The sequence below is a fragment of the Podarcis raffonei genome, chromosome 12 (assembly GCF_027172205.1).
Source record: "Podarcis raffonei isolate rPodRaf1 chromosome 12, rPodRaf1.pri, whole genome shotgun sequence".
Classification (NCBI taxonomy): domain Eukaryota; kingdom Metazoa; phylum Chordata; class Lepidosauria; order Squamata; family Lacertidae; genus Podarcis; species Podarcis raffonei.
Window position 1 is genome coordinate 49,951,827 of NC_070613.1, and position 15,477 is coordinate 49,967,303.

General features: G+C 40.7%; 1 protein-coding gene across 1 annotated transcript; it reads left to right on the forward strand.

Moving 5' to 3' along the window:
- Positions 1 to 2,031: 2,031 nt before the first annotated feature.
- LOC128424336 (CX3C chemokine receptor 1-like) lies at positions 2,032 to 14,553 on the forward strand. Its single transcript, XM_053410400.1, has 2 exons — positions 2,032 to 2,373; positions 12,568 to 14,553. Exon 2 carries the CDS (start codon positions 12,581 to 12,583, stop codon positions 13,631 to 13,633), a length of 1,053 nt encoding a protein of 350 aa, XP_053266375.1. The 5' UTR covers positions 2,032 to 2,373; positions 12,568 to 12,580; the 3' UTR covers positions 13,634 to 14,553.
- Positions 14,554 to 15,477: the final 924 nt, after the last annotated feature.

Here is a 15,477-nt window from a genome sequence, read left to right on the forward strand (position 1 = left end):
TGGATTTAAAAATTAAGCAGCGCAGGCAACCCGCCATTAACGTTATGTTTCGAGGCACCACGTGCATCAATGAAATTGCGTGTATTTGAAACACCGTTGGGAAAGCCTGCCAACCCTCTGTTCTGCCCCCACCCCGCTCTGCCCCTCTGGGTGACATTTTTGACATTTATCAGTCACTTCTGAGTTATGTGTGTGTCCACAGTTGCACACATATTGAACACGTGTTCATGGGTGGTTGCCTAAATATAAATGTTATGAAATAAAAGAATAAATAAACTGCAAGCTGTAGCCTGCTGTCTGCCTTCTAAATCTGGCCCACGGACGGTCTGGGAATCAGCATGTTTTTACATGAGTAGAATGTGTCCTTTTATTTAAAATGCATCTCTGGGTTATTTGTGGGGCCTGCCTGCTGTTTTTACATAAGTAGAACATGTGCTTTTATTTAAAATGCATCTCTGGGTTATGTGGGGGGCATAGGAATTCATTCATTTTTTCTTTTTCAAAATATAGTCCAGCCCCCCACAACGTCTGAGGGACAGTGGACCAGCCCCCTGCTGAAAAAGTTTGCTGACCCCTGTTGTAAGATCTTGAGTGGTGCTAATGGAGATGCCGTTTGTTTGAGATTGGGAGCAAAAGGTGTTGAGCTGTTTTTCCTTTTCAGCAGATCTTGACTAATAGTTCTGTTTTTCCTTTATTTACAGGAAAGAACACCAAAGGTTCTGGGGTGATTGGCATGCAGATTACATGATTGACTGGATTTTTGGGAAATGGTTATCAGTGCTGGTGTGAAGTTCTGTTCTGCATTCTTTTATTAATTAAACTTGGTTTATGTTTGTATTTTATGTGTATTCGTGGATTCATTTGTAGACTCAGTAGGTGGCGCTGTGGTGTTACAAGGTTTGACAGTTTGTGAGTTTGACAGTTTGTGAGTAGCAGAGGATAATAATATTCACAGATTGGTTATACACTAATGTAGTAATACAAAGTCATAAAACAGGAAATACAGGTTATGAGGGCATTAAACTATACAGCAATACAAAGTCAACAGTTACGTTCTTTGGTTACATTTTAAGGAGCAATACAAGGTAAAGAAATACGAGTAAAAACAGGAGTCAGCAAACTTTTTCAGCAAGGGGCCAGTCCACTGTCCCTCAGACCTTGTGGGGGGCCGGATTATATTTTGAAGAGAGAGAAAAATGAACAAATTCCTATGCCCCACAAATAACGCAGAAATGCATTTTAAATAAAAGCCCACATTCTACTCCTGTAAAAACATGCTGATTCCCGGACCGTCTGCGGGCTGGATTTAGAAGGTGATTGGGCCGGATCAGGCCCCGGGCTACAGTTTGCCTACCCATGTTCTAAAAGATACATTCTTTAAAATACAAGTAAAAAAATACATTCTTAAAGATACGTTCTTGAAGTCATTCTTAAAGATACAGTACATTCTTTAAAAAGATAGAAATGAAGTAAAAAGATTCATTCTTGAAGTCAAAGGTACATTATTTCTCAGAAAACGACATTCTCTGATAGCATACATATACTTACTCAATACAGAATATAAAGCAAATACGAATATAGACAGTGTCATTCTTTAATTCCCCTTTCTGATCATGGTTTCTCTTATGACATCTGCACTAGGGGGCTGGCAGCAGACACCAAAAGCAAGCCATTATCGGGAAGACGTTAGTGCACACAACCTCATGCCAATGTGGAAGTTACTGTCAGCTGTCAGCTGTGTAATATGAGGCAATGCATGTTCTTTGTACTTTTGTCCGTTTACTGTATTTATTTCCCTCGATTTGAACTATAAAATGGTAATTTTCTTGAGTCAAAATGAGAGTAGCCCTGAACATTTTTTAGGGGGAAAAACCCACTGTATCTATCTATCTAAAACGACATTTATTTATTTAAAAGTTTTTATACCCTGTCCTTCCTTTCAGAGTGGAGCAGAGGCATGCTTGCAACATAACATATGACATAAACGTTACAAAACAAAACAAATGAGAAATTATTGTTGGGAGTCAAGTCCATGGCACGCTGGGGAAATTAATTTTCCAGGGGACACTCTTTATGTCACATGATTCATTCATCTCAGAATCTGGTGGGTGTTCATGTCATAATCCCACCCCATATTTTTTTCCCAGCCCAGCAAGAGCCCAGTTAAAGATGCATGCAGTCCTGGTCAGCCTATGCAAGATCTTCTCGGAAGAAGCAGTTCATTTCCCTTGCAGAGCTGGGTTGCAATTGAGGAAACAGTTGCAGCATCTGCAGTCTATGCTCTGACTGCATCAGTCTAAGGCAGAAGAGGGAGTAATCACCCTGATCAGATTTGAGCACATTTTCATTCAAAGCAAGACAGAGCCTATTAAGGTAAGAACAAGAAGCACCATACAATATCTGAAGGGCCATAGCACCCCTGCACCTTTAATGTATTGTTGTTGTTGTTGTTTAGTGGTTTAGTCGTGTCCAACTCTTTGTGACCTCATGGACCAGAGTACACCAGGCACTCCTGTCTTCCACTGCCTCCCGCAGTTTGGTCAAACTCATGCTGGTAGCTTCGAGAACACTGTCCAACCATCTCGTCCTCTGTCGTCCCCTTCTCCTTGTGCCCTCCATCTTTCCCAGCATCAGGGTCTTTTCCAGGGAGTCTTCTCTTCTCATGAGGTGGCCAAAGTATTGGAGCCTCAGCTTCAGGATCTGTCCTTCCAGTGAGCACTCAGGGCTGATTTCCTTCAGAATGGATAGGTTTGATCTTCTTGCAGTCCATGGGACTCTCAAGAGTCTCCTCCAGCACCATAATTCAAAAGCATCAATTCTTTGGCAATCAGCCTTCTTTATGGTCCAGCTCTCACTTCTATACATCACTACCTTTAATGTATAGGAGAGGGCATTTCAACAGGCTACTTTGCATGACAAACTACTATTAAAGGTGCAAGAGCCCAATGTCCTTTTTACCTGGCCATTCTAGTTCACAATATTAGCTCGTGTAATTTTGATCTCCTTCTCAACCAACAGCTACGAAAGTAAATATGAAGGCCGACAACTGATTAAGGATGTGTTAGATTCATCATATGCGAGATTTGGCTGCAGCGTGAAACATATTTTCTTTGTTTTGTTTATTAAAAAATAAACTATATATATATATATATATATATTCCATTTTAATCTTCGAAGCGGAGGGGGTTGTCTCATTGTACAAGCAATCAGAAAATCAAATTGTTTGCCACAGAGATTTCAACAGTGCCAAAATAGTGGAGTTGAAACATCACTTCCAGTCTGCGGCATGGAAATATCCACTGCTGTTAGTGGGGAAGGAGCTGCAGTAGAAGTCCTTCCAAGGCTAAACCTTGAAATCATGTTTTTTTTAATAAAAATATATATTAACAGCCGAATCCTGTGTATGCCTGCTCAAAAGTTAGCCCCAAGAGCTCAACTGGACTTACTCTCAGCTTAGGTAAGCAAGTATCAGATTTTGGAATCGGGAGAAATTTGATTCAGTTCACACAAATGTGAACCAACCTAAGACACCATTTCAAAAACAATCAAACCTTTGTTTAAAACTGCTGCTTTCCTCTCTCTCAATTTCTATCCATTCCTGCTTTACTAACACCTCTTCCTATGTTTTTAGCTATTCTTATTTTATCTGTAAGGCATCTTGAGTCTCTGATACGGAAAAGGTTGGGTATAAATAACTAAATATATAATAATAATAATAATAATAATAATAATAATAATAATAATGTTATTATTGTTTATTGCTACAATTTTCCTGTCCGTGTCTTTCCCTACTCACTGAATTCTGCCCCCTCCATTCTTCAGTTGCCCCATGTGAGATAGTACCTCCACACAATGTATTTCACTTCTGACACCATGTGTTGTCTTCAGCATGATTGAATGTAGCAATTTAAAACAGATATTTCATTAACAAGCCAATGCCGTGTACAAAATCCATTAGCTTCTTTAACTGACAAGAAGAAGAAGAGAAAAAAACACCTCAAAGTTTGCAGAAAGATAATAAAATCGAGACAAATCTACAGCCATACTTTAAAGCATGCAAAAGTTAAAATACTGAAACAGATGAAAATGACCTCAACTTTATATTATTTTATTTACTTACGATTAGGCATGTGAAAGGTTGCACAATTAAGATTATGCTTACCTTTCCAATGTCGCCAGTGGAATCCTCTTTCCTGAGGCTAATAGCCTCTCCAGGGAGAGATTTTCGTTGGGACTGTGGGATGGTGGTGGTTCTAATCCTGCCCAACCCACCCTGTGGTGGTTGTAGACATTTTTAAAAACTGCACACAGTAATTGCTTTTAGCAATTAGCACAATGTGTCATTTGACACTTAAACATGCTTTGGCACGGTTGTGACCTAAAAGTATTTGAATACCCTGAAAGCATCGGAAAGAATGCTTTTCAAACCTCCCTTATCTTGCTCAAAGTCTCTAGAATCAAGAATGATTTGCACTGAAAAATCCAAGCAGGATGGAATCCCAGCTGATGTGAAGGGAGTTGTATTCTGATTTTTGCAGATAATCTGTTTTACGACCTGTGGTTGTACGCTAAACTATATTATTACAGCTACAACTCTGGGGTGATAAGCCACCATTAGTCATGCTAAGAGTAGACCAATTCAAATCAATGGACTTAACTAGTCTACTGATTTTAGTGGTTCTATGTGGGTTTGACTGACATTGGTCATTGGATATCTCCTTTTCTAAAGCATCTCTAATACAGTGGTACCTCAGGTTACATACGCTTCAGGTTACAGACTCTGCTAACCCAGAAATAGTACCTCAGGTTAAGAACTTTGCTTCAGGATGAGAACAGAAATCGTGCTCCGGTGGCGCGGCAGCAGCTGGAGGCCCCATTAGCTAAAGTGGTGCTTCAGGTTAAGAACAGTTTCAGGTTAAGAACAGACCTCCGGAACGTATTTAAGTACTTAACCCGAGGTACCACTGTATAGGGCAGTGTTCCTATTTCTGTAGTTTGCTAGGCTTCTTCCAAGAACTTTTTCTGTATTGAAACAGTGTTTAACAATCACTTCCTGGGACGCAAATTTTTGCAGCCATTAGGAGATTCTTCATCGTCCTAATCGGAAATCATATGAATCAAATTCAGCAAAATCTCTTCTAGCAATGTGATCCTGTGCATGTCTGCTCGGAAGTAATTCCAACTGAGTTCAGTGGGACTCCTCCCAGGCAAATGGGCAGCAGATGGCAGCCCTACAAACTGGAATTCCATGCATTACCTTGATTACAAAATCTCAATTGTTCGAAAATTTGGGGCAATGTAAAAGTCCATGTTGATCACAGCACACCTTTGCCCACCAAAATTATCAGCCCTATAAACACTGTCCTTTTTCCGTGGTCTCAGATACCACCTATGGATCAGAACCATCTACAGATCATCTTTAACATGACAATTTATCTTAGTACAGTGGTGCCTCGGGTTACATACGCTTCAGGTTACATACGCTTCAGGTTACAGACTCCGCTAACCCAGAAATAGTACCTCGGGTTAAGAACTTTGCTTCAGGATGAGAACAGAAATCGCACGATGGCGGCGCAGCAGCAGCGGGAGGCCCCATTAGCTAAAATGGTGCTTCAGGTTAAGAACAGTTTCAGGTTAAGAACAGACCTGTGGAACGAATGAAGTACGCAACCAGAGGTACCACAGTATTACATTCTCTTGGTGTTAAGGTATAACCAGGTAATCATAGTTCCTTAGCTGTGGCTGAAAATTGTTTAGTGTTACGGCCTCCTATAAACACCACTTGGGACAGGTTTTCTCTTGTCTTTTCTTGCGCATTACCCATTTGCGAAATCCCAGCAATCTGTCTTCAGCGTTAAGTCCCATCTGGAAGCATCCTTAGATGCAGGCCAATGAAATAATCATAGAATTGCAGACTTGGAAGGAATGCCAAAGGTCATCTGGTCCAACCAACTGCAGTGCAGGAATAGCAGATGGCTCATACATGATAATGACTGGCTCCGAATAACTATTTAACAGTAGATGCTTGTGACAGGCTGGAGATGGGGGTGTACCTTTTTGAGAACCGAAGGTAGCTTGAAAGAGACAGGATATTGTATTGTGGTTTGTGGCGTTTGTATGCTCTTCCACTTTTTGTATCACTTATTTTAATAAAAACCAATAAATGAGCCCACCACGGGAAGTGAAGCTTTCAATATCTCGTAACAATCAACTCTTCCAAACAGCAGCCATGATTAAGCTATTGCTGGCAATCTATCAGTTCCATCAAAGGGCCCCCAGCCCCTTTCTTTTATTGTCAAGAAAGATCCAGCAGCCATCGTAGTCAGAGAGATGGTCTTTAGCTTAGCTGTGCATTTAGTAGGTGAAGTGGGGAAAGCATGATTGCTGAGACACGGTTCCCTGTCCTCAAAAGGCTGATAAAAGGACTGACTTGGAGGTGAAGAAGGAAGTCTTTCTCTGAATCTAGAGAAGGTGCAGCCTTGTTGTTGTTAGACCAGAGCTCCCATCACCCCCGAACCTGATGGTTGGATCTGATGGGAGCCCAACAACATCTGCAGGTTCCCATGTTGGCCTGACCTATAGGATCTCTACCCATAGTAAGCTGCCTTACAGGCCCAAGCTCACTCTTATCTATACTGGTTGGCAGTAGGCTTGCCCTATGTCTCAAAAATTCCTGACATATCCTGGTTTTCGGGTGTAAAAATGGCATCGGGAAGGAATTTTGCCGAACCAGCAAAATGTCAGGGAAAACCCAAAAGCTCCAAAAACCTTAAAATCACCCAACAATTTGGGTTTGTTCCCCAATTAAGCTCAACAGTTTGGGTGGGTTTATTAAAAAAATACCTTCAACAATTTTGGTGGTTGGGTGGTGTTAGGAATTTTACTTTTTGAAATATGGCAACCCTGGTTGGAAGTCTTTCTCCAGGGTTTTCCCTGAGCCCTATCTGGAGACGCCGGGGCTCAAACCTGTGTTCTGTGACTTAGCTGCGTATCCCAAAGGCCTTACCCCAACATATGCTATACACATTGAGGGCAGAGCCGGGCAATGCCCATTCTCCCCTGCCCTCAAAATGCTCGTACCCCACGCACATTGAGAAGAGCATGTGGGAGAGGAGTTGATGTGCATAGTCTCTCCTTCCAGATGGTCCTCTCTCTGAACAGACATCGTGGGGTCAAGGCGAGACTCAAAAGTGTGCATACCTTTGGTGTGGGATCAGCAGCAGGGCCCAGCTATGCCCTTCATGCATCAGCTACACATGTGAAGAGGGCTTTTGCAAAGAGCTTTTGCAAAGACCATACATTTAAAGTGCATTCAAAGCACATGACTTCCCCCAAGGAGTCCTGGAACTGTCATTTGTTATGGCGGGTACTGGGAGGAGTAGCTCTGTGCTTTTCCAAGTTCCCAGGATTCTTTGGGGTGGGGTGGGGCATTGAGAGAGAGTCATGTGTTTTCAATGTACTGTATTTTTCGCTCCATAAGATGCACTTTTTTCTTCCTAAAAAGCAAGGGAAATGTGTGTGCGCTTATGACGCGAATGCGTGGTCCCTGGAGCCGAATTGTCCAGGGGCAAAAAGCAGATCATGCTTAAAAAAAAAATAGGGCGCAAAAACGTGGTTACAAAGCACGGATCCACATGGATTCTCAGGATTTTTGCATTGGGCTACCCCAAACTCACCGTCAAATCACATGTCTGTGGCCACAGCATGAACCACAAAAATCATAAATCATACATCCACTGTTTTGTTCAGAATATATATATATATATATATATATATATTCTTGTTTTCCTCCTCTAAAAATTAGGTGCGTCTTATGGTCTCATGGAGCAAAAAATATGGTGCTTCAAATGTATGGTGAAACATTTAATTCCCATTAAATGTTTTTCAAAGTCTTGGGTGTTTCAACATGGTGTGGTTTTCCTGTGCATCCAACCCTCCAATACTCCGTGTTCCTTTTTCCTCCTCACCCCAATTTATACTGAGAGAAGACGGGGACACACAAAAGAGGACAAGGACTGTCCCCTGTGGGCAAGAGGGGACGAGAGGGGCAGAGGTGGCATTTGCTGTGTGGGAAGAGAGAGGGACGGAAGCACCACGAAAGCGAGCTCAGCGCAATATGCATCTTCTTCCCGCAAAGGTCAGCAGACGCAGGCCTTTTGCAGCATTACCACTTCCACCTGTATTCTTGCGTGAGAAGCCTCATCCTGTTGTCTCTGGGCTTCTGCAACCATCCTTGCCTGGGCCAGCAAGATAAGATAGCAGCAGGCTGCTTCTGTGCAAAAGGAGTAGCCGAGGAGGGGAACTAAGGATTAACCAGCAGCGGTTCTCAACCTGTGGGTCCCCAGATGTTGTTGGACTACAACTCCCATCATCCCTGAGCTCTGGCCTTGCTAGCTAGGGGTGATGGGAGTTGTAGTTCAACAACATCTGGGGACCCACAGGTTGAGAAAGGCTGGATTAACATGTTACAGCAGTGCTTCTCAAACAAAACAAAACAAAAAATTCCCCGGGTCACCCTTTCAAAATAAAAATTTGCTCACGCCACACCAAGTTTTCTATTGAGAAAAGATCCATTGGAAAATGATAAGAAACTATTTCTTGCAGTGCTTGATTTAAAACACGGAACATAACTGCTTTATAATATGATCATGGGATATCCAGGTAGTATAAAACAATGCAGCTACATAAGAACAGGAATCGTTCCCAAAATATAATGATAAACAATCCTCTTACATATGTACCTTAAGTCCAGACCCTCCAAGTGCCCCTGTTTTCCAGGGACAGTCCCAGATTTACAGAAGCCATTCCGATTTCTGATTTGACCCCGGAATGTCCCGCTTTTCCTTAGGACGTCCCTATTTTCATCAGAGAAATGTTGGAGGGTATGGAGTTATGCGACTCCTGAGACAAAGAGATACAAGCTTTGGAAGACATCTGAAGGCAGCCCTGTATAGGGAAGCTTTTTAAATGTTTAATGTTTTATTGTGTTTTTATACATGTTGGAAGCCGCCCAGAGTGGCTGGGGCAACCCAGTCTGATGGATGGGGTACAAATAATAAAATTATAATAATAAATGGCTATATACAAACTCAATGAGAGGTGTGGATGATCTCATTTATATTTGGTTTCATTTGAGACAAACAAACTCTCATCTCCTCAAACAACACAAATAAGCCTTTCCCAATCTTTCCTATTTGTCAAAAAAGCTACAGTGGTACCTCGGGTTAAGAACTTAATTCGTTCCGGAGGTCCGTTCTTAAGCTGAAACTGTTCTTAACCTGAAGCACCACTTTAGCTAATGGGGCCTCCCGCTGCCACTGCCATGCAATTTCTGTTCTCATCCTGAAGCAAAGTTCTTAACCCGAGGTACTATTTCTGGGTTAGTGGAGTCTGTAAACTGAAGCATCTGTAACCTGAAGTGTCTGTAACCCGAGGTACCACTGTATTTTGAAAAGCTATCAACCCATATTCTCTCTCTGTGTGTGTGTGTGTCTCTGTCTCTCTGTGTGTGTTTGTGTGTGTGTGCAAAACACTGAAATGTTTGCCTGTTTCTTGTTCTTGAATCTTCCTGCCACCCTTGCCATCAACCCTCACCTGCCACACCCTTTGAGAACCACTACCTTAGAGAGACCTAATGTCTGGTTATCAGGTCTGGCTTGAAACTAACACCATGAGTGGGACTATCAAAATGTGACTGCTGAGGTTTCCATATTGTGGCAGAGGAGCTGCTTTTCAGTGAATATGAGTGAACCTCAGAGAAGAGGGCACCAAAAGGTTTCCCAGGCTTCTGATAGCTGAGGCTGCAACTGCGCATCATATGAAACGCAAGACAGGCTTTTCTCTCTTCTTGTAACATCTAAGGATGCCTCCAGACTTAACAGCTTCTAGCTTTATCCAAAACAAAAAATTTTTTTCCTTCCAGTAGCACCTTAAAGACCAACTAAGTTAGTTCTTGGTATGAGCTTTCGTGTGCATGCACACTTCTTCAGATACACAGATACACAGAAGTGTGCATGCACACGAAAGCTCATACCAAGAACTAACTTAGTTGGTCTTTAAGGTGCTACTGGAAGGAAAAAAAAATTTTGTTTTGACTATGGCAGACCAACACGGCTACCTATCTGTAACTAGCTTTATCCAAAAACTGTTTCTCCACTAAACCTTGTTCCACTTGCACATTGTTTTTCCAATCGTTTTACAGATTTAAACGGCCTTATTTCAAATTCAGTGTGTGTAGGACTGCAGCCCCATATCACCCTGGGATTGCAAAAGGAACACACACACCCCACCAAGTCTTGGTCATGCTGCACAAATTTAAAATACCACTTTAGGCTGATGAAATGGTTCTGCTGTCAACTGGAAAGTTGGCTTGAATCACCTTTTGACAGATTCCATCCAGGGTGACTTATCGTAAAAGAATCAAATGTTACCTCTTCAGAGAAAATGGTAGTTACCTTTGGAGTCCACTTAAATGGCACAAATGTACATATGGTAGTCAGGAGATTGAACAAACTCAAACATTTTAATACCTGTGAATATGTCAGATGACAAGAAATCCATGATTTGATCTGCCATGTCTTTTTCTTTCTTGGTAAAAAGCTGCCACCACGAGGCCCAATTTGGATTGGTACCACAACACGTGGGCTGTGATGTAGAAAAAGGAACGAGATTAATTTATGTTCCAGTAATCTGGGTCTATCTAGAAATAGCACAAAATTTTAAGGAAGTTAACTGTAAACAATAATGCAGATGTTAAAAAACAAAAACCCTCAAAATGGTGGCATGCGGCAACGTTTAATGCACAGGGTTTTCCCCAAAGAATTAAGGGTACTGCAGTTTGTGCTGGCAATTGTAACTCTGTAAAGGATAAACTACAGTTCCCATGATATATTTGTTTTTTTTGGGGGGGAGACATGTGCTTTAAATGTATGTTGCTGAGGTGATTGCAGTTACAGTATAAATGACTGCATTTGTGTAAATAGGTATCTACTACTAATTTTAAATTTTGCTGGTATTTTCCAGCCAAACCATTCTGGTCATAATAGCACAGAGCGCCAACTGCCTTAGCTGCCAGAAAACTGAGCTACAACCTTGTTCTAGTGCAAAAATTAGTTGCAGCAGAGTCACGCTAAAACCAGCAGGGCTTGCACGCTTTTAAATGTCTACTGAAAAGTAAGTCCCACTGAGTTAATGGAACTTACTCCCAAGTAAAGGAGCATGGGGTGCAGTCAGAAGCAAATGTAAAACGTGCAATTTATGATCCACTCACAAACTTTTGCTGAAAAGCTATAGCAACCAATTACATACATTGGTAGGATTGACAGAAAAATTGTAGTAAAAAATTGAACTTTGGATCGACAAAGGATTTATAAAAAAATAGAGTTATGAAAGATATGCAGAGGGGGAAATCCACAATGGGAGGGGAAAGTCCAAAGGGATTATGTGTTTATGAATTTAATTCATTTGTTTATGTAAAATAGAAAATGCAAAAATAAAATTGATTAAAAAAAGGAAAAGGCGGGTGATATTCAAATGTTCTTCAAGAAACAAAAATGTTACTTAAAATGTGAAGAGGTGACTTAACATATGATAATAATAATTTAATAATAATTTATTATTGATACCTCGCCCTTCTGATGATTAACTGCCTGATGATAAGATCATTTTGGTGCGAGGTGAGGATATTTATAGCAAGAGTAATAAAAAGAAATTGATATTTAGGGGAATTGAATTTAATTCCAAATTATATTCCGGAAACGTGGGAGATTACAAGGGGTAAAAAAAAATATGGATGTACCGTGCTATATTAGAAGCAAAAAAAACTTGTTTTGGTTAATTGGAAGAGTCACAAAAAGATTCCATTAGAACATGGATTGATAATATGGACGAGATTAGCTACATGTGAACGAATTGCATGTCGACGCAAAATAAGAATGGATAAATATGAAGAAATCTGGAAGGAATATTTAAGCGATAAGGCGGATAGTGGTGGGAAGTGGGGGGAGGAGAGAGGTGGGAAAATATTGTTAAAATGGTGTAGTCACAGGTATATCAGCGTATTCAAATCTGAATTGTCAAATTGTGTTATTAGCATTATTATGGTTTTTGTGTATGTGTCTTTTGTGGTTGTTGTTTGTATTGATAAAATGATTAAATAAATTTATATTAAAAAAAGAGGTGACTTAACACAACTGTAGGACTTTAATGTTGGGTTCACAGCTGCTTTGCATTTGAAATAAGCACCAGAGGCTGATCCACCAAGACTTGCCTGCCTTCTCCAGTTAGCTTAGTTGGTTAGGTACTGGTAATACCACAGTCGCAGTTTCAATCCCCATACAGACCACCTGCATATTCCTGCATGGCAGGGGGTTGGACTAGATGACTCTCGGGGGCCCCTCCAACTCTATGATTATATGAACTCTAGAATTAGTTAGCTCTGCCTGCCATTGGCTCTAGCGCCACCTACTGTTGGCCTCCCTGCCAATTCCAATGCACAGCAGCCACCATGGGAGAGAAGTCCATGTCTCTCTTCCACGGCTAACTGTGCTTCTCCTTTTCCTTTTTTAGGCAAGTATTCATCATGGCTGAGGACCATCTGGAAGTGGTCACTGAGTATCTCTATGAAGAGCAGGCCATAATGTGCGAGAAAACAGACATCCAGGCATTTGGCAAAGTCTTTCTGCCAATACTGTATGCCCTTGTGTTCACCGTAGGGCTAGTTGGAAACGGCCTGGTGGTTTTGACCATCGTGCAAGGTGGGCGTCAAAAGAGTGTCACTGACATATTTCTCCTGAACTTGGCCATTTGTGATCTCCTTTTTGTCATTTCTCTTCCCTTTTGGGCTTCTTACATCGTAAAAGGTTGGACACTCGGGAACATTCCGTGTCGGATCGTTTCCTCTTTCTATTCCGTGGGCTTGTACGGTGGGATGTTTTTCATCACTGTCATAAGCATCGATCGATACTTTGCTATTGTCCGGGCAACTTGCATCATGAAAGCCAGAACAATCCGACATGGATCTCTCACTAGCCTTGCAGTCTGGACCCTGGCCATTTTGTTTGCAGCTCCCCATTTCGTGTTCATCCGAAATATAGGTAGAGAATGCACTTCTCTGTATCCAGAACACCTTGAGGAAATCTGGCCCATTTTCACTTACATAGAATATAACGTCATTGGTTTCCTTGTCCCACTGTGCATCATGAGTTTCTGCTACCTGATGATCGTCAAAACATTGATGTCCTGCAAAAATCACCGGAAAAGAAGAGCCATGAAGCTGATTTTATTAGTGGTTGTTGTGTTCTTCCTGTTCTGGACTCCATACCACATATCACTTTTTCTGCAGATATTGAAGCTCTCCGATTTCTTTCAGAGCTGCACCTCAAGGAGGCTTTTAGATTACACCATGCAAATCACCGAATCGCTGGCTTTCAGCCACTGCTGCCTTAATCCCATCATCTATGCTTTTGCCGGTGAAAAATTCAGAAAGAAGCTTTCTCGCTTGGCTCTCAAATGTGTCTCGTTCTTTTTTTTCTGTGTGCCTTGCGATAGAGCTCCCGTTCCTGTTCCAGAGGTCACCATAACCAGCAACCATACACAGAACACCAGTGACCAAGATGGCTCCATCCTTCTGTGATTGCTCCCTAGAGGACAGCCCTGAAGAATATTTTGTATACTGAATGCTAGCCTACAATTTGACCTAGATGTGAGTGAGCGAATAGGGTTGGGTCCAAAGATCCATCCATGGGTAAAACATCATGGGCTTCCCCTGCGAAGGAAGCAAAAAGTACCTCTGTCCAATTTTCTGCTCTCTCCCCCTACTGCTCCTTGCCAGAGGCTCTAGATCTCTGGGAACCATTCATTGCAAGTTGAGGGGGGCCTGAGAGGGGGGGAAAGGGAGCAGGAAATGTCACTTCTAGCTGCCCCCTTTTAGGGACAGATCTCTGGATTCATTTGTATACATCCCATAGGTTTCAATATTCATGTTCTGCCACTAAGAATCAGAAATGTATATATATATATTTGAGGACTGGATAGGATTGTGGAAAGTGAATTTGAAATTTACCAATTGTATATTGTTGAAGGAGAATTACATGAAAATGATGTACAGATGGTATATCACGCCAGTAAAATTGGCAAAAATGTATAAAACAGAACAAAAGAACTGTTGGAGATGTAAAGTAGGGGAAGGTACATTTTATCATATGTGGTGGGAGTGCAAGATTATCAAAATATTTTAGGAAATGATATACAACAAACTGAAAAGAATGTTTAAAATAACATATGTTAAAAAACCAGAAGCCTTTTTGTTAGGTATTTTAGGACAAGAGCTGCCGAAAGAAAAACGGACATTATTTATGCATGCTACAACAGCAGCAAGAACTCTAATAGCACAAAATTGGAAGACTGGAGAAGTACCATCTAAAGAACAATGGCAAGAAAAATTGATGAACTATGCAGAGTTAGCAAAGTTAACGGACAAGCTGCGAGAAAAGGACAGCAGGGACTTTGAAAAAGAATGGGAACCTATTACAATATATTTGCAGAAACACCAAAAAAAAAACATGGATTTAAAAAGCAGGATTTAAATAAACATTTACAATTATATTTACATAAAACAAGGAATATAACACTGTGATAACATAGTATTGTATATAAACAGCAGAACGTATCATTTGATGTAATAAACCAGAAATGGAAGCTGAGGGAAGTCAGGGGGGGGGGATGAAAAGCTAATGTTTAGTATTGATAGTGGATATTTGTTTTGAAAATGGAAAATCAATAAAATCTTTAACAACAACAAAAAGAAATATATATATATACACACAAAGCATGCCCCCCAAACTGGTATCTGATTGTGCATTAACATTAATGCTTAGAAAGTTGAGGTAATTTTAATTTATTTCAGTATTTTAACTTTTGTAGGTTTTGAAGTATGGTTGTAATTCTTCCTCATTTTTATTGTTTTATCTTTTAGTAAACTGCTTTGAAGGTTGTTGTTGTTTTTATAATCAAGAGGTGTATACATTTTATGAAATAAATAAAGGATTCTTATTAAGTCATACGAATTATTCAACTATCCAGCATAAGAAAAGAGACATTGCAAGTTCTTTTGTCATTCAAGAAAATCTTTAATAAAAAATATTTCAAAACAAACAAACAAACAAAGAACTATGCAGCATATAGTGTCCTGTAAAATTTGTTTTAGCCATCATACCAGGAAAGAAGATAGTGAAAGCCGTACTGTTCAAGATAGCCATATCTGCAGATAGTTTCATATTGTATATTGGATAAATGGCACACATCTCTGTTGTCTCCCAAGACAGGCAGATGCTAACCAACCAATTGGCCAGCATACTGCATAAAATTTGTCCATGGATAATCCTTGTAAAGCCTTCAAGGTTTGAGCTACTGATAGCTGAGCAGCCACTAAAAGAATAGTCAATAAATCCTTCGTCTTTATAGTATCATGTAAATATA

What these genes read in the sequence shown, in the direction of transcription:
- LOC128424336 (XM_053410400.1), top strand. Translation starts at nt 12,581, where the DNA reads ATGGCTGAGGACCATCTGGAAGTGGTCACTGAGTATCTCTATGAAGAG.